The sequence below is a fragment of the Lissotriton vulgaris genome, chromosome 1_1, assembly GCF_964263255.1.
Source record: "Lissotriton vulgaris chromosome 1_1, aLisVul1.2, whole genome shotgun sequence".
In the NCBI taxonomy this organism is placed as follows: Eukaryota; Metazoa; Chordata; class Amphibia; order Caudata; family Salamandridae; genus Lissotriton; species Lissotriton vulgaris.
The window spans coordinates 1,078,465,218-1,078,482,214 of NC_141685.1; the positions used below are offsets into that span (position 1 = coordinate 1,078,465,218).

At 46.5% G+C, this 16,997-nt stretch overlaps 1 protein-coding gene across 1 annotated transcript in view; it reads right to left on the minus strand.

Moving 5' to 3' along the window:
* Nucleotides 1-1,380: 1,380 nt before the first annotated feature.
* DMC1 (DNA meiotic recombinase 1) overlaps nucleotides 1,381-16,997 on the minus strand; it is a 1,170,937-nt gene continuing 1,155,320 nt past the window's right edge. Inside the window, exon 13 of the mRNA XM_086936467.1 lies at nucleotides 1,381-1,512. Within this exon, the coding sequence (XP_086792593.1) occupies nucleotides 1,443-1,512 (70 nt within the window). The 3' untranslated portion in view covers nucleotides 1,381-1,442. The remainder of the gene's footprint in view (nucleotides 1,513-16,997) is intronic.

Sequence of the window (16,997 nt, forward strand, 5' to 3'; positions counted from 1 at the left end):
GACCATGAAGGGCCTCTTTCAGGGATTCTCTTTTAAGACGTTCGAGCAATGCAAGAAGGTCTTCAGGGTCCCGGAAACTGCTCAACCCCAATGCCTTCAACTTCACCATTGGGCACTCTACTCTGAAAACCTCCTATTGGCAACCCTGTTTGAAACCTTAGTCAGGTCATTTGAGGTCATGAGGGGGCTGATTTCGAAGACATACGTCACTATCCAGGACTCCAAACCTTGCTTTATGCACCTCTATCAGGCATCGTGGAAGGACTTTCTGGGACAGCCAATGTCGGATAAGCAGTGGGGTATCCTATGGCAGTGAGGTATCCTATGGCAGGAGCATAGCTCTCAGGGAGTCAGCTGTAAAAGTGATGTTTCAATGGTACTTAACTCCCAACCGATCACCCACGTTTCCTTCCTCACCTGTGACCTATTGGAGATGTAATAGGGACAGGGGTACATTTATCAATATTTGGTGGTCCAGCTTGGTGATCCCATTGCCTTGTATCCCCGCCTGGTCGACCCTGGGGGAGATGATTTGCACTGTTACAATACTGATATTTTGATGAAAAGTGCCCATACCCATCAGCGGGGTGGGAACAGACGCTGTCCCTCTGCACTATTTCTTGGGATTCTCATAGGTCCACTAGTTCGCTTTCAAGCTTGTGGGTGTTTACGCTTGTCGATCTGTTAGATCATCAGCTATCTTGTTGGTTTGTATTTGGAAAACTCAATACAGATATTTATGGGGGGAAAATTTCATGGGAGAGCGGCTCGAATGGCAAAGCTATGTGAAAGTGTACGTAAATGTGATTCTAAGGTCAAAGTTGTGATAATTACATTTTTATAATGTTAAGAAAAGAAGTGTTCAGAGAGAGCGGGCTAACAAGCTGAATGGCAAAAATGCATGCACTCCCATGGAATGTTTATGAGAATAAATGTGCTGGGAGGTTTTGAAAGAAACAGAGAACAGGGGAAGTCATGTACTTTCATGAAGTGGTTTTGGAAAAAGACAATAAAGTCCCCAAAAAGCAGATACTTATGGAGGGGTAAAAGGAGCCAATCAGAGAGGGGGGGACAAAGACTAGATGGACCTGCTAAAACGAATAATTTAATTGAATAAAAAGCAAGAAAATAAGAGTGGCAAAACAAAAGGCCACTGGAAAGCAATGGGCGGAGGTGCTTTCCAGGTCAGCTGTCGACATGTCCCCAATAAGTCTTTTGTAACCAGGGAGCTGTGCTCTATGGCAGGCTTCGACCTTAAAAAGACCAACATAGACAGCAGAGAGAATCGAAGCCTGCTAATAAAACACCTGTATGATGAATATTTAATATACCAACAAGTTGTACAATAACCACAGAACACTTTGGTGCGCCAGACTCCAGTACTCCAACACACACTGAAGAAATCTCTTGAGCCAGCCTTTGCTACTGGCGGTCCCTCAGCCTCATTCTTTAGCGTCACTGATTCCTCCAGCAGTGATGGCGAATGTTGCTTCATTTTCAGGCATATCTGGGCTAGGTTGAAAAAGGAAATATTACTTATCTGAAGTGAAAATAGAGCCAATATTTTTAGATAGAAAAATATTGTTTATTTAGACAATTTAGGGCTAGATGCAGGTAATTTCTATTTACCGATTCCTAAATACTGAATTTTACTGATTCGGTATTTAAGAATCGGTAAATAGAATGTAGGTAAAAAATCAGTAAATTTTACCGATTCGGTAATATTCGTTATTACCGATTCGGTATTTACCGAATCTGTAATAAGGAATACCTTCCTATTCATTCCTATGGGCCTGGAGGCCCATAGGAATGAATGGGAAGCCATTCACTATTACCGATTCGGTAAATACCGAATCAGTAATAGGGGGAGCATATTCAAGGGTGGCAGGGTGTCACATTGTACCCCTGAATCGTGCATGTGTGCACATGTGGCACACATACATGCCCTGAGGGCATGTATGTCTGCCACATGGCACTTTTAAAAAAGCACAAAATTGCTTTTTTAAAGGTATTCGTTATTTACCACCAACTTGTAGTTGGTGGTAAATAACGAATCCTTAAACTAAACATGCACTCACTTGAGTGCTCCCTGCACAGGATTTAAGGATTTGGTAATTTACTGATTCCTTCAATTAAGGAATCAATAAATTACTGAATCCTTAAATCCAGCATCCTACATCGCAAAGGGCTAAATACAGGTCGGTAACGGGAAATTTACCGATTTTCGGCCGTTACCGACCGGTATTTGCCCTCCTACATCTAGCCCTTAGTCAGTAAAATTAATACGTCGCATTGCTATGAAAATAAAACTGTTTGTTTTTTACAAACATTAATTATCTGATGAGGCTGACTACATGACTAAAATACATATTGACTATAAGATTGACAGCTGTTTGCTGAGAAACAGCTTGACACTTTAAAAACAAAGGTTTTAGGCTCATTTGCCTTATTTTTATAGTTATTGCAAATTTTTGTACAGAGAACAAAGGATTGATTCCTAAAGGTAATGTAAGAATCTTTGTCCTCACGATGTGATCCGATAATTGCTCTAAATATGGGAAGTGATCACCATTCCCTAGTAATAGTAATGTCAACAAAATGGATTTCATTGTTAAATAATTGTTATAATGTTGTTAATTTAACCTGGATTTATTATCCTCCATTATTTATAACATAGAATATTCCTTATATGTTCTGCCCTTCATATTGTTCTTGATGGAACATTTCCAAAATTGGTAATGCTGCTTGCCTCAGAATGTTGATTGATTAGGATTCTATTTTTTCAAGCAAGACATTGTACTAATGGTGGAGAGAGGAGATGTGTAATAAAGGCTGGATCTTCTGAACCCAGATCCCTGTCATCTTTACAACAATGGGGATGAGGATGGGATCTGAACCCACGCTTGCAAAGCACAATGGATTAACAGCAGAGTTCTACACTATAAGCTCTTGGAGCACCTGTAATGTTGCAATATACTTCCCCCACAGAGGACATGCAGCCTGGGTTGGTTTAACTATGCTTTTATTGCTTCCAACAAGTCGCTATATATACAGAGCGCCGAGCGTCTAAATGTGACCAGCTCCTGTCGCTTTTCCCCGTCTCTGTGCCTTCGCGCGCTTTGCTTCTTCCTTCTGCGCATGCACTAGTGTTCCGCTCTTGCTCCGGCGCACCACGTCATCACGCGGGTGCGTCGGAGACTAGAGCGCAACACTACATATCTCCTCTTTTTCCAACCTGTAAGCGACAACTTAAGTCCCACATTCAACAGTCACTCATATCATAGTCTTTGAATCGAGAGGGCCGGGTGACTGCCCTCCCGGCACGGGTTCGTCTTATCGGGGTAGCTCTTCTCTGGTACCTTCACTGGCAAAACTCCTCGCTCCCCTCTGTATTCCAGCTTCCCTCTCCGCAGCCAGGGCCGTGCTTTCCGCTGGTCCTTCATCTGCCCATACTTCCTCAATCTCCTCATTATCCACTTGAACTGATCCTTCATTCTGTCTCTCACTACATACAGTCATCTCTACTGCTCTACCGGCTTGCCTCTGATCTGTCTGTTCTTCCTTGTTTGCGGGCCACTGCAAGATCCTGTTGACTTTCGCCATGCGGTCTTGGGACCACACTCTACCATCGCTGAGTAGAGCCGCTCTTCATACACTTATTTAACCTGCAGGGGTTTGCTGTACTTGCTTTCACCTTTTCTTTGGAGTGCAGCAAGTTTAACTCTGACCCATTCCCCTCTTTCCAGATCAGTGTCTTTAGTGTTGTGCCTCCTGTTGTAATGAGCGGTGTACACCTTCTTGGCCCTTTCCAGGTTGTGCTGCACCACCGCAGGCGACCACTTGCTTGTCACTGTCTTCTCTCTCCATACGACGTTGTCTCTCGTAAAGGGGAGTCTGCCCCTCAAGATTTGGAAGGGGCTGTATCCTAGCGCTGTAGGAGTGATTCTGTAGGCCCACAACATGCTCTGAACTTCAGTTTCCCAATCTTTTCCTTGCATTATGGCGGCCTGTATGGACCCCATCAGCACACGGTTGTACCGTTCCACTTGTCCGTTGCATGCGGGATGGTACACTGCTGTGTGTTTGGACTTTATCCCGTTTCTTTCCATGTACTTGGTCCATTTCTCAGAGGTAAATTGTGGCCCATTGTCACTTAATATCGTCCTGGGTATTTCTTCACGTAAGAACACTGAAGTGAGAAATCTCAACACCGTGTCCGAGTCCATGACTTCTTGCACGTCTACTTCCGGCCATTTGTAGTATTTGTCTACTACCACACATAGGTATTTGGCAGTGCCTCTGTAGTCGAGCACAGGACCTAATATGTCCACTGCTATGTCTTCCCAGGGATTGTGGGGCTGCTCGAATGTACCTAGCGCAGGTCTCAAAGGTCTCAGGATTTTATCAGCTCCTTGGCACTGAACACAGTCTCTCACTTGTTTTTCTATCTGATTGTCCATTCCCGGCCACCAGTACGTTTGTTTTACCCTCATCTTCATTTTCACAATCCCGAGGTGCCCTTCATGGAGTGGTTTTAACAGCAGAGGGATTAAAGTCTCTGGAGGGACTACCTTATCTCCCCTGTACATGAAGATGCCTGAGTCACTTATCGATAGCTCCCCCCGTACTTTGTAGAATTTCCTCAAACTCTCCTTGAGATGCCTTTTTTCTGGCCACCCGGAGATCAGATATTGTTTGACTACTACCATGGCACAGTCACTTTCATAGGCCTGGGCCCATTCTTGCCTGCTGATTGTCCTCTCCGAGTCAGCCATTTCCGCCACCATTTCATCTGTGCCAGGTGGGACTGCGGGTGCTTCTTCCATGGCTGAGGACCTGCTCAAATAGTCCGCTACTTTATTCCGTGTCCCTGGCAAGTACTCCACATCGTAGGTGTAGTCTAGTAACTTGAGTGTCATTTTTGCGATGCGTGGCGTGGCTGTGTTGTGGCCACTGGAGGTTAGCACCTTGACCAGTGGTTTATGATCCGTCTGCAGTTTGAACCGGGTGCCCCATAGGAACTGTCTGAATTTCCCCATGGCCCATGTGACCGCCAGCATCTCCTTCTCAATGACACTAAATTTCTGTTCGGTGGGGGACAACGCTCGGGATGCAAAACTGAGTGTCTCCACTTTGCCATCCTTTCTTTCCTGTGCCAGCACTGCTCCCAAGCCTTTTTCGCTGGCGTCGGTTGTTAAGATGGTGTTGCCTGCCGGATCATATCAATGCAGGGGTATCGCCCTGCTTATGTCATTCTTCAGACCCTCAAATTCACTCTGTGCTTCCTCGTCCCACTGGAACGTCGACTTGTCTCTGATTAATTGTCTGAGTTTATGCGTCTTGGTGGCGAAGTGTCTTACAAATTTACTATAATACTCCACCATTCCGAGGAATGACCTCACTTCTTCCTTGCTGACCGGTGCTCTGGCATCGCAAATGGCTTTTACGTTTTGTCTTTTGGGAGTGATACCTTGACTACCAATCTCATGTCCCAGATAGGTGACGGCCGACATGCCCAGCTTACATTTACTCCACTCGGCGGTGAGGCCTTTTTCCTGTAGCACTGTGAGCACCTTGTTCAATTTCCTGTCATGGTCCTTTTGGTTCGTTCCCATTATCAGGATGTTGTCCTGAAAGTACTGAACGCCTTGTTGGTCCTTGAATAGGCGCTGCATCAGCTTCTGGAACACTGTAGCTGCAGAGGCCAGCCCAAACGGCATGCGGCGGAAATGATAACACCCAAAGGGTGTGATGAAGGAAGTAAACTTTCTGCTCGCTGGGTGCAAGTCGATCTAATGATACGCTGAGGTGAGGTCAATGGTAGAAAACCAGGTCACTCCCCTCGTTCTTGCTAACACTTCCTCAATTCTCGGTAAGGGAATCTTTTCCACTATCAGGCATTTGTTGAGCTTGCGAAGGTCCACGCATAGGCGTACCTTGCCATTGGGCTTTCTGGCCACGACCAAGGGGGCCAGCCATTCCGAGCTGTCAATTGGTTCAATTATTCCCTGCTCCTCTAATCTTTGAAGTTCCTGTTGGACGGCATCCTTAATGGCAATGGGAATATTTCTGACCTTGTGGGATACTGGACGAGCATCCTCTCTGAGGAGTATCTTGTGCACAAATTTGTCCAATTTCCCGACCGTGCCTCCGAACACCTTAGGGAAGGCTTGCTTCAACTTCTCTAGCTCTGGCCAGCGGCTATCTTCCGTCAGAAGAATTTGTTCCTTGCCTCCTGGGTCCAATTTTATCCCTAGGTCACCCTGGTCTCTCCAGCCTAGCACTGAGGGCCCGCGCTCCGCGACATATAGCTTACATATCGCCGATCTTCCTCTGAATTCGAATTTCAGGGCGCGGAACCCTACCATGGGAATTGCGTTGCTGGTGTACGAAATCGGTCGGATGTCTGGTGGGTTTAATTGCGGACCCAGGGTGGGCACAAAGTCTTCTTCCCACACCGATCTTTGCACAATGGAGTATGGTGACCCCGAGTCAATTGCTATGTGAACCTTCACTCCTCCTATCAGCATGTCTGTGCGCTGTTTGTCTGAGCGTTTGCCCGTTACCTCCAGCACCTGTTCTTCAACGCATAAGACCATGTCGTCTTCTTCTTGGTCTTCCTCAGTCTGGTCTTCTGACTGGAGCTGCCCGATGCATTTCACCATGGACCTCTTCCCTTTCTTGCGGCACACTTTCTCATAATGGCCCACTAGGCCACAGAATGAGCATCTGGCACGAAAAGCTGGGCACCGTTTGTCCTGTGCTGAGTGAGCTGTACTCCCGCACCTGTAGCACGAGAACCTGCTGTCCGCGGGCCGCTTCTCTGGCGTGGTTTGCGTCCCTGTCCACCTGGGTTCTCGTCTCCCTTCTCCAGTGGATCTCCTTTGCCTGTTAGATGATTGAGCCTCGTCTATTTTGTTGACCATTTGTCTTTGGGGATTCTCCTTTTTGGCTGCTTCTGCACACCGTTTTGAAAGTTCAGCTTTCTTTACCATTGCGATCACGTCTTTGAGCGACGATTCACCCTGCGCCCACAACTTGTCCTGGACTGACTTGTTCGTGGTGTGCATGACTATTTGGTCCTTGATGTACTCGTCCTGCAGTTGTCCATATTTACACGTGATGGCCAGTCGTCTCAGTGCCGCCACATAATCATCTATCGACTCCTTCTTCCTGCTTCCTTTGTTGGAAGTTGTACCGGTCAATAGATACGCACACCGCCGGGCGATAGAGATTATCTAGATCTTCCAGAGCGTGTTTGAAGACGTTGTCGTCTGCAGCTTGTCTCGCTGTTGGCACAATGTTCGCAAATACTCGTACCCCTTCCGGGCCCAGGTTATGCAGCAATAACCGTTTCTTCCTAGCACTCGGAAATGGTTCACCATTTTCATCCTCCAAGGCCTCAATATAGTTCTTGAAATAGTCCCTCCAGTCCTCCCACTTCATCAGGGGCTCACCTGGTCTAGGTAGGAAAGGGATGGGCGCCATGAGGGATGTCATTTGGTTGGCCATTCTGGGCGCTGTTCCCGTTTCTCCGTCTCTGCTCCTTGGGCTGCCTGGTGTGCTGGAGTCCCCTTCTCTGTCTGTGTCGTCTCCCTGACGTTTGGGGCTGCCAGGTGCGCTGGTGTTTCCACCTCGTGATTTGCTGGGGAGGTGTTCTTTTCCGTCCTCCGTATCACTGTCTCTTTTTTCTGCCAGGGTCTCAGCTGCGTATTCCCTTCGCGGTTGTGCTGGCCTGGGTCTGCGCTAATTAGGCTTGGGGCCACGCGCTTGTGGGTTGCTGGGGTCGTGCGCTGCTGCCACGCTCTTTAGTGAATAGCGATGTTCCCCTGGGTGTGCTCACTATGTAGTGCCCTCTTTTCCACTTTCTGACCTGTTTGTCTCCTTGTGGTACTTTGCTGTACCTCCGTACTCCGTGTTGCTGGGGTGGTGTTGGTGGGGTGATCCCAGTCCTCGTCGCCACTGTAATGTTGCAATATACTTCCCCCACAGAGGACATGCAGCCTGGGTTGGTTTAACTGTGCTTTTATTGCTTCCAACAAGTCGCTATATATACAGAGCGCCGAGCGTCTAAATGTGACCAGCTCCGGTCGCTTTTCCCCGTCTCTGTGCCTTCGCGCGCTTTGCTTCTTCCTTCTGCGCATGCGCTAGTGTTCCGCTCTTGCTCCGGCGCACCACGTCATCACGCGGGTGCGTCGGAGACTAGAGCGCAACACTACAGCACCTCTTTCACACTCTCACCTTGCGCCCTTCTGTGTTTCCCCTCCGACATCCCAACTCTTGCCCTAGCGGAGCTGCTGCACATCAACTGGCTGGCTTCCTTCCTTTCATCTGAGCAAGCTGCGGCCCGGAGCACTTTCCTATGGCGGCCTCCTTCATTTTAGTCAGCAAGTAGCAACCGCATAGCAATTTCCCTGAGTGGCCTCCTTCCTGTCATTGAAACTTGCTACAGCTCTGGTGCGCTTTCCTAAGGCGGCCTCCTTCATTCTTCACAACAAGTATCAGCCCCAGAGAGCTTTCCCTGGGTGGCCTCCTTATTTTCTGTGGAGCATGTTGCAGCCACCTCTCGTCTCCTTCAACGAGGCTCCATCTCTTCAGAGACATTACTTCCGATGACGGCCGTCCCTTGTGCGTATCCTCGGAGAGGGGAACTGTCAGCGTGTCAGCTATGAGTAACATGCCTTGGCTATCTGTAACATGCACACCTACTTCAAGCATTGATTTATGAGCTGGGCGTGTCTGCAGCGGTCTGCCTTCTAAAGCAGGGAAACGCACAGTTCAGAAATGTTATTGTTGACGGCTCATAATTTCTATCATTCTGCATGTCAAAGGGCATGTAACTTCTGCCCTTCGACAGAGGTGACATGCACACCTCACTAATTTTATGAACTTTGTGTGTCTGCTCATGGCATGAACTTTGCCCTTCAACAAAGGTGACACACACACCTTCCTATTTTCTTGGCAAATTCTTTCAGTCTGCCTGGACTACAGTGGCATACACTCCACAGAATTCATTTTGAGCGTGTCTCTTAAAAATTAAAATAGACCTTCCAATTATTCAACAGTGACATGCACACTTCAGGCACATATAGAGCTTTTCTTTTTAGCCCTCATTATGGTAGCCCCAATTTAATCTCATTATGTAGCCCCCTTCCGGTAAAAGATGTTATATTAAATCTGTGGTTCATTCCACCTATTGTATGTTATGTATAATTTAGTACATTTTTAGTGAAATATAGTATTGCAAAAGTTGCATGATATTTAGAATCAGTGCTTTTATATACTTAGGATTTTTAAGGAATCCAAGCGGTCTGTTGCCTATTATATGTTTCATGTCTTTAAATATGCTTAAAGTATATAAATACATCTACTTTATACCCATGTCTTTTTAGGCATATAGAGTAACATTTCTAAGATGCCTTATTTGCATTCTATACAATCTGTGCATTCTATTATAAGTCAGAATGGGTAAGAAAACAAGTTACTTACCTGTAACTTTGCTTCCCCATTATTGGTAACTTTCATAGATTCGCATGCTTTGTATCATTCCCCCGTCGTCAGCCTGGGAGCCTTGGTAAATAGAAAATACCATAGCAGTATGCACAAAAGAGAAAGTAAGGCCTAGGCCTCATCTCATTTTGTAGCCTATCTACCTCTTTGTGTAAAAGAGACCAAAAGTCTGCAACCACCAATCAGATCAGCCTCATCCCATAGAACACTCAGGAGAGAGCCTCAGAGCCTCAGATTTTCGCAGCCATTGTGTAACAGTAACCACTTCTGCTGAAGGCTGAGCTTTCCGCGGGGAGGAGGGTGGGCGCATTGTAATCTAACAAAGTTACCAATACTGGGGAACCAAAGTTACAGGTAAGTAACTTGTTTTCTTGCCCCAGTATTGGAACTTTCATAGATTCCCATGCTTTGTATCAGAGTAGCTAGCAGTAAAAAACCCATGCACATTTTGTTACAAGCGTATTCCAACATTTCAGCATAAATATACTCATATAAGCATCAATACTTAGTAACAGTACATATTATAGTCAGGTGGAGTCTGCTCCCCTCCCACATTCCTTGAACATCTTTTATTTAAACACCCGCTCCCTCGTGAAACATCAGCAGGACATATTCTTATTGCTGGTTACTGATAATCCTGATATTCTCCTACTAACTGAGACCTGGCTTAACCCAGATTCTGCCCCTGATATAATAGCAACACTCCTCCCGAATTATTACATCTTACATGCGGACCGTGAGTCTAGTAAATCCGGTGGGGGGGTCGCAGCAATCATTCATTCTACCTTAAAAGTCACTTCCCTCACTTGCCTTAAATTACCGGATAGGGATAATTTAGTATTAAAACTGGAAACTCTTCATACCCCTATTGCTTGCATACTTTTGTACAGACCCCCAAATGCCATGCCATCTTTCCCCATTACGTTCAGTGAGCAGATTAGCAATTTGACTATGGAATATGCTAGGGTTCTTTTGGTAGGTGATTTTAATTATTGGTTCAATGACCCTTCGGAAGGACCCCATTCAAGGGAGCTCACAGAGCTTCTTACGAACCTGAACTTTTTACAACATGTGTCCTCGCCAACACATTGTAACGGCCATATTCTGGACCATATTTGGTCCAACTTCCCTTTAACTACAACTCCAGCAACTTCTCCTTGCCTTTGGTCGGACCATCTTCTTCTTAAATTTAAGCTCACTTGTTTCCCCATTAAGACAACTGCCACGCCAGCTGGTGGTAGAGCAAGGAAATGGAACACACTAAATAGATCAGATTTCCTACATACATTAGCCGATTCTGTTCCATCGCCCCACCCTGACATTAACCTAGCGGAATCTAACCTTGCTGGTTGGCTTCAAGCAGCAAGTGATATTCATGCACCTTATAAAGTAATCAAGCTGGCTAGGCGCGCTGACGCCCAACAATGGTTTTCGCAAGAATTAAAAGCAAAGAAACTCTCCTTACGCCAATTGGAGCGACAATGGCTTCGCAGCTATTCCACTGATCTAAAATCCAAGTTTATCACGGCTAGGAAAGACTATATGAAGGCCATTCTTTCTACAAAAGCTGCCTACTTCTCCTCCTGTATTCTCAACTCGTCAGATAGACCCAAGGACATTTTTTCCATTCTGAACGAGTTGACTAATCTAGACAGTGTTCGCCCCAGTGTGATTCTAACCCAGACCTTCTGTGATGCACTTAACATCTACTTTATTGATAAAATTGCGGACATCAAACTTAGTATCCCAAAATCCCTCACTAATATTCCTTCAGAAATTCTTAGTACTACCAACACCACCTCACTCAATAGCTTTCCCATTATTCCCCCAGAATTATTCCCGGAGCTGCTAATTAGAGTTAAATCTGGTGCTCCTTCGGACAAATGTCCTCCTTACATTCTTAAAGAATGTTTTTCTGCTCTACCAACCCCGGGCCTACACTCTGCTGAATGACTCCCTCACCTCGGGCATTGTGCCCCTGGCATTTAAGGAAGCGACGGTCATACCGCTCCTGAAGAAACCTGGGACCGATCCAACCTGCATGACCAATTACCGCCCTATCTCCTTGCTCCCTTTTTTAGCAAAAGTACTGGAGGCACACGTAGCGAGATGCCTATCCAATTTTTTGGAGGCATCAAACTGCCTGGAACCCCATCAGGCAGGGTTTCTCCCTGCCCATTCAACAGAGGCAGTGGCAGTCATGGTCTTAGATACTCTCCGGGACTGCGCCGACAGACGTTCCCCCCCCCGGCCTGGGAACTGCTTGACCTGTCGGCCGCGTTTGACACGGTCGACCATAACATCTTGATCGACCGTGTCAACCGGGCAGGCATCGGGGGCATAGCTGCCTGTTGGCTGAAGTCCTTTTTGGAGAAAAGATTCCAGGCAGTCCGTCTTGGAGATCTGACCGGAATTAAACAGACTATCTCATGCGGAGTACCACAGGGCTCCTCGTTGTCACCCCACCTGTTCCATCTCTACATTCTTCCTTTAATTCAAGCCTTAAGAGATAAACAGGTGACGGTGTACAATTATGCAGATGACCTGCAATTATTCTTCACTATCGATAATTCTGAATCTTCCATTTCCCATTTCCAGTCCACTATGAGGTTTATCCAAGCGTGGATGAACCAAAATCACTTAAAATTAAACCCTGGCAAAACTTAGCTAGTGCTCACAGGAGATAGCGCTAAACATTGGGGCCCGCACTATTGGCCATCAGATATGGGCCAAGCCCCATCTCCTTCCTCCTCAGCAAAGACACTTGGAGTCACCCTGAATAGTGATCTCTCACTAAAATCGCAAGTGGGACAGGTGGTCTCCAAGTGCTTCTTTCAGCTCAGAAAAATCCGGAAGGTGCGACGCTTTTTCACTCCAGAGGCCATTATTCAGGTGGTGATCATCACGGTGCTCTCCCACCTGGATTATGCAAACTCTATCTACCTAGGGCTACCCCTTTATCTGCTGAGGCGCCTTCAAATGCTGAAAAACTACGCAGCCAGACTGAATACGTCGCAACCAAGATGGCAATCAGCCACTCCATTGCTCAGGAACCTCCATTGGCTTCCTATAGCCCAACATTGCTCCTTCAAAAGTGGATGCTTGATTTTTAAATCCCTTCACTGCAAAAGTCCTAAATTTATTGATAAACTCATCACAAAACACATTCCTTTCCACAATCTGCGCTCAGCCCATTTGACCCTCCTCCAGACACCTGCTTTTAAACGCAAGCGTGCTGGGGGTTGCAGATTTGTGGTTCTGGCACCCCGTCTGTGGAACACCTTCCCCCTTGAGATCAGGACTTGTCCTGATCTCATGTCATTTAGGAAAGCATTAAAGACATGGCTCTTCAGACAAGAGTATCAATAATCCCTGCACCTTCCATGACCTCAGGCTCCGCTTTCTGTCTTTTATTAGCGCCAGGAAACGGTGGCAGTGCGCTTAATACATTTTTTTTTTAAAAGTGCATGTAGAAAACGTATGCGATACAAAATGTGTAATCATAGGAAGGAGGGATAGAAGGGAAAGCTCACCTCTAATTGGAAAAGATTCCTCAGTACAGCTACCTACTGCCGCTTCGCTCCTCATGAAAAAGTCCAGGCAGTAATGCTTTGTGAAGGTATGGGTGCTGCTCCAAGTGGCCGCCCTGCAAATGTCTTTTACAGGGACTCCAGCGAAGAGAGCTGCCGAAGATGAGACAGATCTTGTGGAGTGAACTCAAACCTGCCTCTCTAGTGGCTTTCCTGCCGCCTTGTGGAAATATTCAATTGCGCTTGTAATCCAGCGTGAAATCCCTTGCTTTGAGAGAGGAAGTCCTTTCCGAGGTGCACTAAAACCCATAAAAAGTTTAGATGATTTTCTAAAATCCTTCGTCCATTCAAGATAAAATTTGAGACATCTCTGGACATCGAAGGAATGAAGAGAACGTTCTGCTGGTGTTGTAGGACGAAGAAAAAATGATTTCAGAACCACTGGTTCATTCAAATGGAAATCCGAAGGGACCTTCGGGATACATTTTGGATTGGTCCTTAAAAACATAGAATCCTTCCTGAACTGTAGAAAAGATTCTAGGATGGCGAGAGCTTGCAATTCTCCTACTCTCCTTGCTGAGGTAAAAGCCAACAGGAGAGCTAATTTCCAAGATAAGAATTTCAAATCCGCTCTGTGAATTGGCTCGAACGGAGGCCTCATCAGATGAGCCAGAACCAGATTAAGATTCCAGGGCGGAGGTGGCGGCCGAACTGGTGGAAAAACCCTGAAAAGACCATTCAGGAATTGTTTGATAACTCTAGCTGACCAAAGAGATGGACCCGCAGTTGACCTTCTGTACCTTGAAATAGCCGCCAGATGAACTTTGATGGAAGAGTGAGAAAGGCCCGATTTAGCCAGTGATAGAATGTAAGGTAGTATCTGATGAGGAGCTGAAGGAAATGGATGGATGCGTTCCTTATGACACCACAGACAGAAACCCTTCCATTTAGCACGGTAAGTCTTATTTGTACTTGGTGCGCTCGCTTGAGATAAAATCTCTCTACATTCCAGAGGAATATCTAGAGTGTGGAATTCTCTGTGCTCAGGAGCAAGGCTTTCAAATGGAGAGAGCTCGGATCTGGATGTACCACCTGTCCCTGGGACATTGTCAACAGAGATGGGATGGGACAAAGGTGATATGGATGATCCTGGGACAGTAGGAGGAGCTCCGTGAACCAGAATTGGCGAGGCCACACCGGTGCTATCAAGATCATCCTGCAAGGTTCCATCTTTATCTTCCTGAGAAGCCGTGGATTTAGGGGAATTGGAGGAAAGACGTAACAAAATGCGCCTAACCAGGACATTGAAAGAGCATTCCCCAGCGATCCTCGATGGTGATGCCTGCTTGCATAGAATTGGCACCTGTCGCGAATTAGCCTATTGTTGGAGTTCCCCAACATTGAAACACTTCCTCCAGAGTGTCTTGATCTAATTCCACTCGTGACATGAAGATTTTAGATGACTTAGGGTGTCTGCTGTTGTGTTGAGAGTGCCTGGTAGGTGCTCCGCTGAGAGTACTACATTGTGGAGAATCGCCCATTCCCATATCTCCTGGGCTTCTTTTGAGAGGAGAAGGGATCTTGTACCTCCCTGCTTGTTTATGTAATGCATGGCCGTTGTGTTGTCCGTCCTGACCAGCACAGTTGTGTTTTGAATCCTCGGCTTGAAAGCCTGCAAGGCTAAGCGAATCGAGTTCTAAGAGATTTATATGAAGACCACGCTCTTCTGCCTTCCATTGATTGCTCACCTGGAGATCTTGCAATACTGCACCCCTGCCTTCCATTGAGGCGTCTGTGGTTAGAACCAGAGGGGATGGAAACATTCTGAAAGAAAGACCTCTTGAGATATTTTTCTTGACAGACCACCAACCTGCTGCTCTTCTTATGGGAGGAGTGACCTTTATCTTGTCCTTGAAAGAGCCTTCCACCTGGCGCCATTGCATATCTAGTTGATCTTGCAAGGGGCGCATTCTTAATCTGCAATGCGGAACTAATGGTATGCAAGATGATATCAATCCTAGAAAAGATTTGTAGAGACGAACTGATAGGGATCTTCTCCCCTATAATCGGATTGCTGAGGAGATTAGTTTCTTCTGCCTCTCTTCTGAAGGGAAAGCTTTGCAAAACCTTGTATCCAGAATGGAGCCCAGGAACTTGACCCTCCTGGATGGAACAATGACTGACTTGTCCCTGTTGAGACATAGACCCAGGCCTTTGAAAAGTTGGATGCAATTTTCGACTGCCCTTGACGCTGCCTGAGAAGACGGAGCCTTGATCAACCAATCGTCTAGGTAAGGGAAAACTTCTTGCGATTGTTTCCTTAAGAACGCCGCTACCGGGGCCAATACTTTTGTGAAAATCCGCGGAGCGGATCTGAGCCCGAAGGGCAGGACCTTGAACTGAAAGTGGCTCTTGGCTACTGTGAAGCGTAAACATTTTCTGTGAGCTGGGTGGATCGGAATGTGGAAATATGCGTCCTGGAGATCCAGAGTCGCCATGTTATCCCCCAGATTTAGAAGATGCAAGACATCCTGAAGAGAGACCATTCGAAAGGAGAGTTTTATGAGATAGGTGTTGAGCTCCCTCAGGTCTAAGATCAAGCGTCATTTTTCTTCCGTCTTCTGAATGAGGAAAAATCTGGAATAGAACCCTTTTCCTTTTTGTGAGAGTGGCACTGGTTCTATCACTCCCTTGGTGAAAAGATGCAAGACTTCGAGACGGAGAAGGTGCAGATATTTTGATTCTGTGGTGCGAGGGGCTCTTGAAGGTGGTAAATTTTGGAATTCTAATGTATGGCCAAAACGAACGATCTGTAAGACCCACTGATCTGTTGTTATGATCTTCCAGCAATCGAGAAAATTCGTAATCCTCCCCCCTATCTTTGAAACAAGAGGTGAAGGACCAGTAGGCAAAGCCAGGAAGCCGCTATTGGCGTTTAGAGGTGTCTCTCCCCTGATGCCCATGTCTACCTCTGGAAGATTGGCGGAGAAAGACGCCGATTGATTTTGCAGCTGAGAGTACTGTGCTTATATGATTGAGAGGATTGCGAATAAGAGGAATATCGTTGTTGATAACCTCCCCTGTATGTAGAAAAACCTTTGCCTCTTGCTTCCCGGAAAGGCACTTTTCGGTATTGGAGCGTGCCCAAGGACTTTGACGATTGGGTGTCCTTCTTAATGTCCTGCAAAGCATCATCTACATGTTTGCCAAACAGCATGTCCCCGTCAAAAGGCAGATCCAGAATCTTGTTCTGCACCTCCAGGCAAAACCAGGTACATCTCAGCCAACCCTGACGTCTCAGGACCACTGATCCCGCTAAGGCACGAAAAGCCGTCGTAGCAATGTCCATTGCACAATCTATACTTTCCGAGGAAGACCTTTCCCCTTCTTCTAGAATATTTTTCGCTTCCGTCTTGGCACTTTCTGGAAGCTGATCAATGAAAGGAGAGAGATCGCACCACATTTGGCGATCGTATCGTCCCAAAATTGCGAGTGCGTTCGAGGCCCGAACAAAGAGGCTAGACATCAAAGAGAACCTCTTCCCAACATTATCCAAGCGCCTGCCTTCTTTCTTTTTTTCTTTCTTTATTTTATTTATTTATTGAAGTTTTGTATAGCGCTGACTGGACCCGAGGGTATCAGAGCGCTTCATAGCAAATACAAATAAGCAACAAGGAAAGAGTGAACAGATAAACAAGAACAAGGCCCGCAGGCCGGAGTAATGTCAGCACAACATCGACTAGAGCGCCCTGCAGGAACGGAGATCAGGAGCGGTACAGCCTGCTCTGGGTTCCGAGAGACAGCGGTGCAGTCAGGGGTGCCGCGGGGTTCCTCAATTTTCTTTGTGTTGCCTGGGAAATAACCGAGTCCGGTTGAGGTTCACCAATAAGACATGCCGGACTGTCCTCCGGGGCCTTATATTTCTTTTCCAGCCGCGATAGAACTGGAGTTACAGTA